We start from the raw sequence: 15,591 nt of genomic DNA, 5'->3' as shown, positions 1-15,591 counted from the left end.
TAATGTCAAATTTATTGAAATATACTATAATTTTATTACTTAAATTTGGTTTGGTAGTTTTAAACCATAGTAACTTAAAACTTCTGGGTTATTTCGTATTGTATTACCATTTATGTTTTTGCTTACCAGAATCTTGCCAGGTGGTCTGCCAAGAAAGGAATTGCCTCTACTATTTCTGATAATGATTTGGATTTTGTGATATTGGATACTAGTAGAATTTTTGAAGATGAAGATTATGAGGTTTGTCATTTAAAATATATTAAAATTGCTGTAGAAAATATTTACATCCTCAAAGTTAGTTCACAACTGAATCTTCTAACAATATAATTTACATAAGTATCAAAATATGAGGTACTCTTAAAAATAAGAGAACAAAGCAAATAAACATTTCCTTTTGTAATGTTTATTCAAACTTGTGAATTTGAACCAATAGGGCTTGTTAAATTGGGTTTTAAAATGCAGTGCTATTGTGTTTTTCTTTTCTTTAACATATTCTTTGTATATGACAAAGAATTTTGCATTAATGTGATCTCTGACTAGAATTAGATTAAGTTGTCAGGGAACTAACCAGCATTGGGCACTGCAGCAATTGCTGCTTGTGCCGTTAGTTATTTATCACCCTTTAGGCATGCTTGAGCAATCTCCATTTACAACCATGTAATCTGGAAAATAGCTCTGGAGTGTAATTAATGTCCATTGCAGAAGACTCTGTAATAATGCTGTCACATTTGAATCCAAACATTGCTTCTTGTAGTTTCCCATTGTATTTCATCTTTTTACATCTAGTCTTACATAAATACATAGAACTACGTATGGGGGCTTGACTGTGATATGTTTGTATGAACTAGCATGAACACCTGTTTCATTATTCAGCTGCTTGGGGTATGCAACATTTGAGCAAGGGATATAAGTGGAAGCCATACCATGGTGAACTCATACTCTGGCAGCCTCATTTCAAGTTTTTTCTTGATTATGTTGCATACTGTTGCCACAAACTTTTGTATGTATGGATTCCCATCTGTTATGAAACTGCCCATTACTTACTATGTCTTGGATACAGTTTGTTGCACATTTCTTTTTATGATTTGGTGTTCCATTTTGATCCATATTTCTTTCTTTTCCAATAAAGTACAAGAGATATCCCCATCTAGGAAACCCTAAATTTGAAAATTTTTGAAAGGTGGTAAATGTTTATATCATAAGGCCAAAGAGCATTAAAAAGTAGGTTTGATCAATGTTGTATTTTAGAATGGCTGGTATGAGTATTAACACTTTTATGGATAAGGAGAGAACAACACTTTGACCTTCCTGGGTCATCTTCAGGTTAAGAAAGAGTTTGCAAGTAACCATTGCCTGACATGCGTCTTAGAGAAGAGAGTATAAATGGGTATGGAACTGTAGGGGCCGTTGCAGGTGGATGCTAAGTTATTAATTAGTATAGGTATAAAGGTGTTCAACGATAACTTGCAAACTCTTTCTTTCTTAACCTGAAGATAACCTAGGAAAGTCAAAACGTTCTTTTCTTATCAATAAAAGTGTTAATACCCATACCACACGTTTTGAGATGCATTTTTATTTCAAGTGGGTTTCTTGTCATCAAGAATTTGATTAATGTTGTTTCACTGCAATTTTGTATTGGTGAATTTTGCATACTCAAAATTCTTTGAATATAATGTATTCAACCTTCTATATTTTATACTACAAAAATAATTTTTTTTCTTCAAGACTTAAAAGAGGCACAAAATCTATTTTTAATACAAATTTTTAATGTAAGTTAATGTATTAAAGCTTTTTGGCATGAAGGGTTAACTCTGGCTACAAGCAGGTAAAGTGTGCATACCAAGACTTTTAAGAGTTACATTCAAAATTTAATTTAACATTTTTTTGTATTATTATGGTAAGAATAAACTTGGCATCAAAATATAGTTAACATGTCAACTATAAATATTGTATATGTATTAAGATCTTAATTTGATAAGGAAATTTTGAAAATATTCTCGATCTCCCCCAATTTGAGAATTGTAACATTCACTCTCTAGGTTTTCCCTCTTCACTAATTTACCAACTCTCCAAAGAGTACAGAATCTGACATAAGTTACTCATTATAATATAGTTATTACTCAGCAAAACAATATTTATAGCTTTGTCTTTTGTTATGGTGCCATGAACTATAAAAATCAATCATTTGTCATACCAACTTGTAACATTCTTTCAGAAATTTCTAATAGTTGGTGTTTAATAGTATATTATTGATAACCAATGAAATATCAAAGTTTTAATCTATAAAATGATGCATCACATTATTTTTATTCAGAGAATTGTCTGTTATTTTTGGGGCTCAAACTTTATTACCATGCAACACACATCAGTGAGCTTAGCTGAATTTGTAATGACTTATTGCATAGGTAGAAAACCAGAAAAGCTGTAATGGTTATAGGACACTGTTTTTTACTGTGTTCTAAGGTGCATTATTTAATGAAATCAATTTATTGTAGTAGCAGTAGTACCATTAGTGTGAAAATAAAAGTAGGGTTAAGTTTCATCAACAACAAAATAAAAATCCCACCTAAGTACTGTATTTTCTTTTTTTCTATGTATTTTTTATTTATTGTTATAAATATAACTAAAATGTAAAAATTAGAAACTTATTCATTAGATTAGGTAAGATAAATATTCACAACTGCTTTTGTGTAATGTAATTTGTTATTAATTCAGTAGGATAATGTGAGCTACACATTTGTCAAGTGACATACAACTGTGTGTTATGGGATTATTAGTTAGGCACAGTTCAAAGGGTAATAAAACAATAAAATTTAAGTAGAGAAAGGTGTGTGCTGTTACTAGCTTTAAACTACAAAGGATAAATAGTTGTAGTTTCCCATTCCAATATAAAGTCATTCTAATAATAGAAAATGGGTAATTTGGATTTTTATGTATATGTATGGTGGTTATGGACTTGTAATGCTTACTAAAAGTTTGTGAAATGGAAATTTCATAATGATATGCAGAATGTATTACAAGTTATAGTGTGGAAACTAAATGCTAGTTTGGAGTTACAAACTTAAGTAACTCAACTAAACTCGTAGCAAGAAAGTTAAAGAAACTTTGAGGTTAACATTGAGTTTATTCAAAGATTCTGTATTTAGTTTCTTACTATGACATACATCGAACATTAGAATGTGTGAAATGATGTAGTATACCTGTATAATCACATCATTAGATTACTGAGAATCAGGGGAACATATAGATTATATATTAATGTATAGGTTAACATGAAAATATGCAAATTTTTTAGCATTGCAGTTTATCTTGAAAAGTACAATTCCCATTATGCCCAAGGCTATCTGGAGCAATAATGCAGGGAAACTTTTGTAATATAACTATTGGATAAATACATTTGAAAACTTGTTATTGGGTGTTAGTGTGGTATTCAGAGGCCATAATCAATTTTTTCCTGTTGTGTAACTACAGTATGTTGAATAACATGAGGGAAGAGATGTGTTATGGCATTTTCTCCCTCTAAGTCCTACTGTACATTGTAGCTTGATTATTTATTGATGTAATCAATTACCTGTGAGTACCAGCTATGTCAACTAGCATAACGTAAAATAGTCGATTAATAAAATTTAATGTTTCTTGTTACTGTTTTGATCAATTCCATCTATCCTAATAACCAAAGTATGATTTCTTCTTATTTTTGAATAAATCAGACTTGTTCAACTTAACTGATTAGTGTCTTGACTCATAAAAAGTTATAATTAACCATATCTGATTGTTACTATTTTCAACTATCCCAACAATCTAAGTTCCATGAGAATCACTTAACAAATTCCACTAATTGCCTAATTCAATTGCACGTAGCTTCCATACGGAATTTATGGTGATAACTATTTGTCTGCTGAAGTAAATAATTTTCTATTAAAAATGAAAAAAAATTAGCAGATAACATTTAATTTGCAATTCTTACAGGTTGAAGAACATGCCAAGAAACAAGAGGATATTAAGGTGGAAAAGGTTTGTGTATTTGTTAAGTTTTTTGTGAGATTGATAATATCTTACATTTTGTTTTTTTTTTCAATGTTAATATAAAACTTTGAAAGTGCACATATGAATTTACTTCCGGGTGTTTCTGGAGAAACATACTTTTGTTATGTATTGTTTTAAATTGATTTTAGAAGAATGTTATTGAACAAGAGTTGTAACCCCTGATTGTAGGGAGCTACCTTATATTAAAGAAATATAAGGAAATTAAGTATTTATTCTATACATTTGTTCAGAGAAACTAAACCTGATGATTGAAATGTGAAATAATTTCACTGATTTGTGAAAGCATATGTACTGAAATAGGTTACCCATATCCAAGCATCATGACTCCAGTATATATATATATATATATATATATATATATATTTGTGTGTGTGCGCACGCTTTCATGCATAAAAATTTATTTTTATTTTGTATAGATAGAAGATACTGCTAAAGAAGAAGAAAATGAGAAATCTGAAAAGGTTGGTATTATTTAAACTGATACAGACTCAGTCAGTTTGGCTTAGTGTATGACCCTAAATTGACCTTTAGTTTCTACACTACAGCTCTTATAATGTTTTGTGTACGTTCTTGAAATTTTCCAAGCTTTCAGTAAACATTAAGTCTGTATAATGAGTTTTTTGTAGACAAAATATCAGAATTTATAATGAAGTGTTTTTTGCTAAAAGGTTTCCATGTACAGATTAAAAATACTTGTTTTGTTGGTATGATCTCAAAAACCTCCTAAATAAATTTCAATTTCTTTTATTCATTGAAACTGTATGTCTTATCTTTTATTTTCTCTACCTTAACTGTACAAAGCTAGTCATTTTGACAGTCCTTGTAACTAATAAATAAAAACTGAAATAAATCTAAATTACCCTTTATCTTTCTAAAATTACTTCATGTTGTAACATGAAACTCCTTTCGTTTATCCTAAGTTACTTTAAAGTTGTAACAGTATATGACTATTTACACTGTCTTAACTAATAATTCTGCTACACAAATTGTAAGTCACTTGGCAAACATGTAATTGAAATTACCATATTGAATTATGTAATGCATGAGCATATCTTGTGAAGAATTTTAATAATTGTTTTTTCTTCATGTTACTTAACCTAATAATCTAATATCCTATCTGATCTAATAAGTTTCTTTTTTTTATTTTCATAATAATAAAGAATACACATGAAAAAACACATTAACGTTACACCAAGGTCATTTGCTGTTAAATGTCAATGAAGCTTAAACCTACTTTTTTTAATAATAATAATAATAATAATACACTAATTTTTTTATTTAATTAAACAATGCACTTAAGAACACAGAATGATAACATGCAAAAAACAAATGTCTTGTTACTGTCATAATTTGTCTTTCTACTGATGTCATAAAATTCAATAAAAATTTAGTTAAAAAACAAAATATATTTGGTTTGATACATTAAAACTTTGGCTTTCTATTGGTTATAAATAACACAGTATAAAACATCAGAAAGAACAATCGGCAATTTGTGTAAGAGAGGATGTGACAGGTTGGTGATACCACCATAAAAAAAGTAGGCTTAAATTTTATTGGCAATTATGGGTGACAGTTTTAAATGTTCTAGGAATTTCAGTATGTTTAGAGGGAATTCCACACATTTTGCAAATTTTTACAGTTTAAAAATGTTATAAATATTAAAGCAAGTTACATGAATTTCTTTAGGTCAGAACTAGTTAATATTTAGCAGGTATGTACAGTGAAACCTGTCTGGCAGAATCACACAGGACAAAGTCAAATTTCTGGCTTAGACAGTGAACATGCACTTCCCTAATTATATATAATTTTTGAGTGGAACACTATACTTTCTTGACTCAAGGGAAGTATGTTTGTGAATAAAGATATTGTACTGTTTATGCTATATTTATTAGGGTGAGGATCCTGGTGGTTGAGGGGCCCAACCCTAACACACCACTTTGGCCTCAAATTCCTGTAGATGGGCAGCCTTGGTGTGGCCACCTTGGGTCAGTTGGCTGGTCAACCAAGTACAAGTGTTCGATGTTCTCAATAGGTGTTTTGGACATTATATCTGATGCTGGTGTTTGGGTATAGTGGTCACGAAATTCTGGCATTGCTGCAGTGACCTGCTGCACCACCTGTTGTACCTCATTTTCTTTATATTTCATTCACTTTCAGACAAACCTTTAGGGCAAATGTCTCCCTTTTTCATTCAGAAGGGTCTAGAGGCACTTGCTGGCTCTCCAAAGTCAGTAAAAAAGCTTTGATCTGGTGACTTATTGGTGGAAACATCCACATCTCAACACAGTGAACTTCTGTTGCATTCAAAGGCAATTGGGGATATACCTATTGAGGTTGCACCTCATGCTACTTTGAATTCATCACGAGGAGTTATTGTTCAGAGAGATTTGAAGAAAATTCCAGTGTTGGAGATTCTCACTGGTTTCTCCACTTAAGGAGTTTCTGCAGTGAGGCGTATATCCACTCGCAAAGATAGAATTATGGTGCTGACCAATTTCCTCGTTCTCACATTTACATCACCATGTCCGCCTGCCACCATCAAAGCAGGTTATCTTAATTGCAGAGTACAGCAATACATTCCATATCCTCTCTGATGTTTCCAGTGTCAATGGTTCAGTCACTCGAAGATGTCATGTCGTGTTTCCTTCAGGTGTGCTCGTTGTTGTGTCAAGGACCATGATGCCTACGAGTGTGAAACAGATCCTCATTGCATCAATTGCAATGGCTCTTAACCATCCTACTTTCATTCCCGCCCTAAATGGTTGGAAGAAAAAGAGGTGCAGCATTTGAAAATGATTCATAACATTATTATCCTGAGGCTCGAAAATTACTGTCCACCACCTCATCTCGGACGTATGCTGCTGCAATTTGTTCCACAACTACAGTTGGAGTGCAGACAGATCTCTCTGTGCCTCCAAAAGAATCGTTCTACAAACAAATGAAAAGTTGTTTGACCTCCATGGTTAAAAATATTGATAAATCAAGTTCAACACCTGTCTGTCTTTTTATATACATTCCAACAAACCCCAAGATCCACATTCTTTAGTTTCAGGTACAGGCATTTTCTCGGATACATCTTCTTCTCCCACCCGAAGGTGCAAAACAATCATTCGTTCGCATCCTCAGTCTCTGAAATCCTCTTCCAACAGCAAAGACCTGCCCAGTCAACCCAGGGTTGATAGACCTCTCTTGAATAAGGACAGTAAGGAAAAAAAGACATGGTCATAAACAGAAGGGTTCTCCACCCAATTCGCCTACACATAAATAAAAATGGCCACCCTGATAGAATTGATATTATAGAGGTTTATGTTCTAATTTGGATGACATCAAAACACAAATTGCTTCCTACCATTCTGTATGTCTTTCCTTATAGGAAACATTTCTGAAACCTGCTGATACAGTAACCTTTCGGCAGTGTTCTTTCTACAGAAATGACAGGCTGTGTGATGGTCAAGTGCATGGAGGGGTAGCACTGTTGGTTGATCAGCATATGCACACCCAGTTTTTGCCTCTTGACACACACACTGGAAGCCGTAGTCATCCGTGTTTCCTTTAAACATGCCATCACTGTTTGTTCTCTCTACCTGTTGCCTGGAGAAACACATGAACTATCAGACCTTGATGCTCTCATTGAACAGTTGCCATCTCCCTTTTTCATCCTGGGGGACTTTAATGGACATCATCCCCTCTGAAGAATTTGCTGATATTGATAGGAGGGTTCACTCTGTAGAGTGTATGCTCTCTGATCACAACCTTTCTCATTCCAATACTGGTTCTACTTATTTCCATTGCGCCCAGTCAGTCCTTTACTGTTATTGATCTCTCAATTTGCTCCCCCTCGTTATTCTCCCATTGGCAGTGATCATTTTCATATAATCTTGAGAGAGACTGCCCCAGTGGAAGCTGGTTTAGGCAAACTGGCTAGCTTTCACTGCTCATGCAGAATTTGATCCTGCATTCGTCTGTAAGCCAACAATAGATGACTGCGTAGCAGGAGTAACTGACTGTATTATACAAGCAGCTGCTCAATGTATTCCTAAAACCTCGACACGTTTTCCAGAGCATTGCCAATACTCTAGGTGAAAGCTTTAGCCAGGTATCTAGCACTTTTGCTTCTTCTTCCACCTTCTTAGTCATCAAGACTTGTGCAGAGCAACCACCTTTTTCCTTTTGAGCTGATTGTCTGTATGACTACAATTGTCCTTTTTACCCTGGTGAAACTCAAACTGGCAGTACATTGGTTTGACCTGATGATGTACACTTTGACATGCCGTGCTATCTATCTTCTGCTTTACTTTCTATTCTTCTGATTGTTTTTAACCTGATATGGCAGGAAAATGTTTTTCCTGATGCCTGGCACCAGGCTATTGTCCTACCTTTCTCTAAGTCTGGAAATTATCCCAAGATACCTTCAAACTACTGTCCACTTGCTTTGGTGAGCTATCCCTATAAGACCTTAAAGAGAATGATTAATGCTTGTCTTGTTTGGTTCCTTGAATCAAACAACCTCCTCTCGCCCGCCTAATGTATGTTTTGATGACAGAGCTCCACCATGGACCACCTGATTCGACTTGAAACATCAATTAAAGAAGCCTTTCTCAAACGACAACATCTTGTATCAATATTCTTTGACATTGAGAAGGCTTATAATACAACATGGAGGTATGGCATTTTGCGAGACCTCCATATATTTGGTTTACATGGCCATTTGCCCATTTTTATTAAAAAATTTTTAATGGACAGGAGATTCTAATTTCTTATGGGTTTGACACTTTCCTGTTCTTTTTTCTAGGAACTTGGAGTCCCTCAGCACTGAACATCCTCCGTGTCCTCTCTTTCACCACTTGGCGAGCAGATCGACGTTCTGTGCTAAAGATATATCGTTCTCTTTTTCGCTTGAAACTCTACTATTGATCGCTGGTCTATGGCTCTGCCAGACAATTGGCCTTAAAGATGTTTTCCTCACTTCCCCAGTTCAGAGCTTATACATAGTCTCATGAACCTTCTTTGCACCTCCACCGTTTGCAACTGTCTTTACTATATGCTTCAAACTTCGTTCCTTACCAAAGCATCTCACCTGTGTTTGTGTTTTCCTTCCTCGGTGGGCCATGCTTTTTCAGAACAGATGGTCTGCCATTGCTCTTTTCGGCCTTTGTGTCCATGTGCAGTTGGATGAATTGGGTGTGTCCTTGCATAACATTGCTGTATCCACTGGTCAATCCATCCCACCATGGCTTCTTACAGTCCCCAGTTGTGACCTATCTTTAAGTCATCTGAGAAAAGTAGACACTCGTAATTGGAAATACTGTCTGCTATTTGCTGAACATCTTTAGAACCATCCTTCATATTTTTATAAAGATGGTTTGAAATCAGGTGACTGTGTGGGCTCTGCCATGGTTTGTTGTGGTTTGGTGGTTGCTTCTGTGTTCATTGCTGAACTGTATGCCATTTCTCTTGCCCTGGATCACATAGAAGCTGAGCAGTATTCAAATTGCACGATTTATACTGACTTGCATAGTTTTCTACAGGCCCTGGAATTGCTTCACGTTGGTTCACACCCTGTTCTCATTGATTTTCAAAACTGACTGGCCCATTTCTCTTTAACATCTACTTCTATCCAGTTTTCTTGGATACCAGATCATGTTGGTATTTGCAGGAATGAGCTTGCTGACACTGCAGCTAAGTGTATCTGCTTTGGCAGTATCACTGCTGTGCTTGTCCCATACATGAACTATGGTCCTGTATTCAAGGCTTGGCTCCATGTAGCTTAGTAGTTGACGTGGAGTGAGCAATGCGAAAATAAGCTTTTTCAAATATAACCCTATGTTGGACTTTGGCCGTCTTGTTACTGTAAGGATCAGAAAGAGGAAGTTGTTCTAACTAGACTACACATTCGTCACAGTTTTTTAACTCATCGTTTCCTTTTATCTGGAACTGATGCACCAGTGTGTAGTTTGTGTAACACTCAGATCACAATAAGCCACATTTTACTTTCTTGTCATTGTTATGATTCTCAACAACAGCACCATTTTAAGCATGTTCTGTCCCAAGTTTTGTCCATAACGTTAGACAGTGTTATTGGTGATGGTGACACTGTCCACCTTGGTAATGTTTTTAATTTTTTAAAGGCCATTAATCTTTTTAATGCCATTTAAGTTTTCAAATTTATATCTTACACCTTTTTTAATGTGACTCCCTTTTAAAAATCACAGTTCATGTAGTTCAATTTGAAATTAGAAACTGGCCGTAACATTAAATAATTGGAAAAGCCAACTTCTGGTGACTAACACTGCTGTTTGAACTACCTGTTAGTCAACCTGGCAAGTTATTATTATAATTTTGCAACACATCTTTTAAAACTTTTTTATTACTTTTTTTTTGAAAATGGCCATGACATCAAGTAACTCGGAACCAGGACTTGAAAGGCCAGCTTCAGGTGACTAATGGTGGTTTTTGTGCTTACCTGTTAGTCTTCCTGGCAAGTTACAATTATTACAGTTACACTATAAAAAATCCTTTATAACTTGAATTATTGTAGTTTTTCTTTTGATGTTGTAGACTAGATGCATACATTGGTTTTATGGTATTTATTTGTGTTTTTTTGTAAACTTTGTTTTGTTATACATTAATTTCCTTTTATGAATTTTACTAAAATTACTTTTAACTTTTTTATAGGATGTTTGGCACAGATAGCCTAGTTGCTTTGTGCTGTAAAATACTAAATCAACCAACCAACTTTTATTATGCATTTGATTCAATGGCTTAAAAATGCAATTGCATATAACACTTTTTTCTGCTTTATTCAGGTTCTGATCCTACTTGTTGGTAGATGAGGTGGGCAGGCTTTTTATATAAGAAATCTTAATATGATGCTGCAAAATTTTGATATTTCTGGCTTGCAAAAGTTTCAACCCTTTGCAGTTTCCAGCTTAGATAGATTTTACTGTATAATGTTTCATGTAATTTGGTTAAGTATTTCCACTCTGGTTTCATTAGCTGGTTATAGCACCCCTTTTTTCTTTCAGTCTCTCCATTATGGTGTAATTACAAATGGCATCATTAAGTGGTTTGCATATGTTTAAAATAGGGTAAATTACTTCATTTTAAATTTTAAAAATGTCTTCATTTCTTCATATGTATTTTCATGTAAAGAGTTTTGTGATTTGTAGAAGTTTATGTTTAAAGCTTTTGTACATATGTTGTTACTGACAGTGTGATTTTACTTTTATCTTTATAGGTTGAAGATGATGTCAAAGAAAGTCTTGAGAAGGTTTATATAGATAACTTTCTTTTTTATGTCTAAGTTGTTATCATAAATGTTTTAAATAGATATTACAATAACTTTATAAAGCAGAAATATAATAATTATTGTTTTTTATCTTAACATACTATGCTTCATCCATTGTTTTTAACACTATTAAGTGTTTTCCAAAGATATCTTAAACTGAATTTAAGTTTTTCAGACATACTATTTCCTACAGTGTTTTCTTGAATACTTCAGATCTGTGTTCTTATGATTTATGGTATTAACAAAAACATTTATTTTCCACACAATGAAATTTGAGTTATTCCCTGTGATAAAATAGCTACTATACTTTGAGAACTTGTATTCAACTTTGGGTACATATTTCACTATATTATAATGGCCCAAAAGTTTAGCAGTAAATTGTTGACAAGCTTTCTTCTAATCAACTCTGATTTAGAGATGATTAGTCTATGTAGTCATATTGTAGCTTTCACTAGTATATAAATTAAACTCTAATTTTTCAAGCAACTTTTCTTGGAGTATCATATTTTCTTTAACATTGTTGATACTTTCATATATAAATATGCGTTTCATGTATGTTTAAACAGATGGATGAAGATATCAAAAAGGTAGAAATTGAGGAAGATGTAAAAAAAGACAATGAAGAAGAGAACAAAGAAGAAATTGATAAAGATATCAAAGAAGAAGAAATTGAGAAAGATGAGGAAGTATGGAATTACAATGTTGTGTGTGACCAATATCTTATATCTGTTATAAATGTTATTGAAGAAGAGTGAGACTATAATAGCCAGGAACTATTCTGTGTGTAACAAAGCGTGTTAATGGGTTTGTGTTAAGAATCTTGGAATTAAAACTATAGATCAGAGTTAGAAATTCAATAAATTGGTAAAATTAGCTTAGATATATTAATAGCATTCATATGTGTGATGGGTATAAAATGTTGTATTAATTTGCAATTATGATAAAAAAAATAATTTCAATGTTTAATTAGTTCTAATAATTGTTAATGGTTGTGGTATGCAATGTGGAAATGTTTGAAAATTGCATTGTATCTTCAGTATGTAATCACTTGTCTATAGCACAGAAAAGTATAAACTTGAGTGTAAGTAGACCCAGGTTTTACAGAATTTGATACTTGCTTTTTAAAAGTCATTATTTTAATTACTTAGCTCTGGTAAAAGAATAATATTGCAGAGAAAGATAAATCAGTTTGAAATCAAATATTTTGAAGATTGTTCTAATGCAAAATATTTCTGCAAATGTTTAATTCTACTTCTATATGTTCAACAGATTTCAGACAAAGCTAAGGAAAAGAAAGATAAGGACAAAGAGGTATTTAAGATTTCAATGTCATCCATACTTTTATTTTATTTTATTTTATTTTGGCTGATTATATAATGACTTGCATCAAAGGAATTACATGGTATCTCTAGCTGGGTTATCATGAAATGATATAAACCAGTAACAGGAACACTTCTTTGCCTGATTATAGGTTCCATCTGTGTTTCACTGATGTATTAACATTACTTTACAGTGCTTAGGTGTATCATAGGGTATCATAATTCACATGATCATTGGGCTATTCATAAGTGTTGTGCATTATCTTGTGAAAAAGAATCCTGACATTTATAGAGGGTTCCTGAATGTCATTACCCTAATATCTGTTGTTGTGTGAGGCAAGCCATAAGTTAAGTTTCAGTTGTGTCAAAATGATTTTTTCAAGAATATTTCTATTTTGTAAGAAATAAAAGGCTTTTTGATTACTCTCTCCAGATGTTTTCTTAGTAAAATATTCAATTGTTGTGGTAGGGGAAATCGTCCTGTTGACTAAAAAAAGAAACAGTCTAATATACAAATTGTGTAATGAAAGTAACAAATTATATCATGATATATGTATTACATGTTTTCTTGTGTAGCCAACCATCACGTTTTATTAATGCCAATACAACTGTCTTTGTTTGGGAGTGTTGATGATCTATTTATTTATTCAATACAAGTCAAGGTCATTCTCATAAATACTGTAAACAAATGCATTAATTGAGTACAGGTATTTTGTGGTAATTAATTATCTCCTGGTTCCCTATTCCTGGTTCCTAAGTGACCACTACTTCTCTCTTGTAGAGTTGCGTATGGACTATAGAATTGTTTCCGTAAGAAATATATATTTGTTATGAGAAAGCTATGTGGATTTGGATATATAGGTTATTGGTTAAATACCCCATTCTGAGGTTTTGTCTATATAAAAAATCATCCAGATTGTTGATGTCAGCCCCCCGGGGGAGATTCCTGTATGTGGGGTACCTCCCAGGGAAGGTTCTGTTCTTTCATTTTACCTCCTCTAGGATCGAAATATCCACCCACATGTTTGCCGTGTGAGGCAACCCGTGAAGGGGAGGAGAGGATCCTAGTGGTTGAGGGGTCCAACTCTAACGCCACTTTGGCCTTGAATTTCTGTAGACGAGAGGCCTTTGGGTGCCCCCCCCCCCCGGGTCAATCGGCTGGTCCACTTGGGCTAGAGTCAACCAAGTACCAGTGTTGGATTTCTCGACGGTTGTTGTGAATATTGTCTTATGCTGGTGTTTGGGTATAGTGCTCATGAAACCCTGGCGTTGCAGCAATGTTCTTGCATGACATTGTAGTGCGTCCCCATGGTGGATGGGGTCAGTGGATACCGAAATTTTCCTTTTTTCCTATGGATCCTCCTACAAAAAATTTAAATAAAATAGTGAAAAAAACAGTCAATAGGTAAACGACCACATCTTGAAGACTGAGCAGCAATCTTCAACATCTGTAACACACGTACCTCATTTTCTTATATTACATTCTCTATCAGAAAAACCTTTAGGTGAAATGTCCCTCTTTTTATTCAGAAGGGACTTAAAGGGTCTTGCTGGCTTTCCAAAGTCAGTAAAGAAGACTCGATCTGGAGACATATTGGTTCAAACATCCACATCCCAACACAGTGAACTCCTCTTGAATTCAAAGGCAATTGGGGATGTACCTATTGAGGTTACCCCTCATGCTACCTTGAATTCATCACGAGGAGTTATTGTTGAGAGGGATTTGAATAACGTCTTTGAGTCAGAGATTCTTGCTGGTCTCTCCACTCAAGGAGTCTGATGTGAGGCACATCTCCACTCGCAAAGGGGTTACACTGCAGACAAATATCCTCGTTTTGACATTTACATCACCATGAGCATCTGCCACCATCAAGGCAGGTTATCTAATTTGCAGGGTATGGCCGTACATTCCAAACCCTCTTCGATGTTTCCATTGTCAGAGGTTTGGCCACTCAAAGACATCATGTTGTGGTTCCCTGACATGTGCTCGTTGTGGAGGCAAGGACCACGATGCCTACGTATGTAACACGACCCACATTGTTTCAACTGCAATGGTTCTCACCCTTTCTACTTTTGTTCTTGCCCAAAATGGTTGGAGGAAAAAGAGGTGCAGCGTTATCCTGAGGCTCGGAAATTGCTGTCCGCCACTCCATCTCGGACATATGCTGCTGCACTTCGTTCCACAACTATTGTGGAAGTGCAGACAGATCTCTCTGTGCCTCCAAGAGAATCATTTTCAAAACAAATGAAAAGCCTTTTGACCTCCATGGTTAAAAAGGTTGATGAATCGACTTCCACACCCATCTCTGTTCCTCCCATATAATCCAACAAACCTGAAGATCCACATCCTTTGGTTTCAAATACAGGCATTTCTTCTGATACATCTTTTTTATCCCACCCCAAGATGCAAAACAATCATTCGTTTGTATCCTCACTGGAATCCCTTTCCAACAACAAAGACTTGCTTAATTGAACCAGGGCAGGATCCATGGAGGTCGATAGACCTCCTCCGAATAAGGACAATAAGGCAAAAAAAAGATGTGGTCATCAACAGAAGGGTGCTCCAGCCACTTTGCCTACCCATCATTAAAAATGGCCACCTTGATACAATGGAACTGTCGAGGTTTACGTTCTAATCTGGATGATATCAAAACACTGATTGCTTCCCACCATCCTGTATGTCTTTCCTTACAAGAAACATTTCTAAAACCTGCTGATACAGTCACCATTCGGCAGTTTTTTCTGTACAGAAACGACTGTAATGGAGGAGTGGCACTATTGGTTGATCAGCATGTGCCCACCCTGTCTTTGTCACTTATTTTCATGCACCTAGTCAGTCCTTTACTGCTATTGATCTCTCGGTTTGCTCCCCTTCATTGTTCTCCCATTTTTCATGGAGGGTTGACAATAATCCACTAGGCAGTGATCATTTTCCTA

At 34.6% G+C, this 15,591-nt stretch overlaps 1 protein-coding gene across 11 annotated transcripts in view; it reads left to right on the top strand.

The window, feature by feature from the left end:
* The window catches only part of LOC143223770 (uncharacterized), a 70,992-nt gene that overhangs the window by 42,532 nt on the left and 12,869 nt on the right, over positions 1-15,591 (top strand). For all 11 annotated transcript variants that reach the window (XM_076452263.1, XM_076452223.1, XM_076452231.1 and 8 more), the window contains exons 9-14: positions 130-240; positions 3,970-4,014; positions 4,464-4,508; positions 11,285-11,317; positions 11,902-12,021; positions 12,605-12,646. In XM_076452263.1, the coding sequence (XP_076308378.1) occupies positions 130-240; positions 3,970-4,014; positions 4,464-4,508; positions 11,285-11,317; positions 11,902-12,021; positions 12,605-12,646 (396 nt within the window). The remainder of the gene's footprint in view (positions 1-129; positions 241-3,969; positions 4,015-4,463; positions 4,509-11,284; positions 11,318-11,901; positions 12,022-12,604; positions 12,647-15,591) is intronic.

The sequence above is a fragment of the Tachypleus tridentatus genome, chromosome 1, assembly GCF_004210375.1.
Source record: "Tachypleus tridentatus isolate NWPU-2018 chromosome 1, ASM421037v1, whole genome shotgun sequence".
Lineage (NCBI taxonomy): Eukaryota > Metazoa > Arthropoda > Merostomata > Xiphosura > Limulidae > Tachypleus > Tachypleus tridentatus.
The sequence above is the reverse complement of the archived record's forward strand: the minus strand, read 5'-3'. Positions and strand labels throughout refer to the sequence as shown.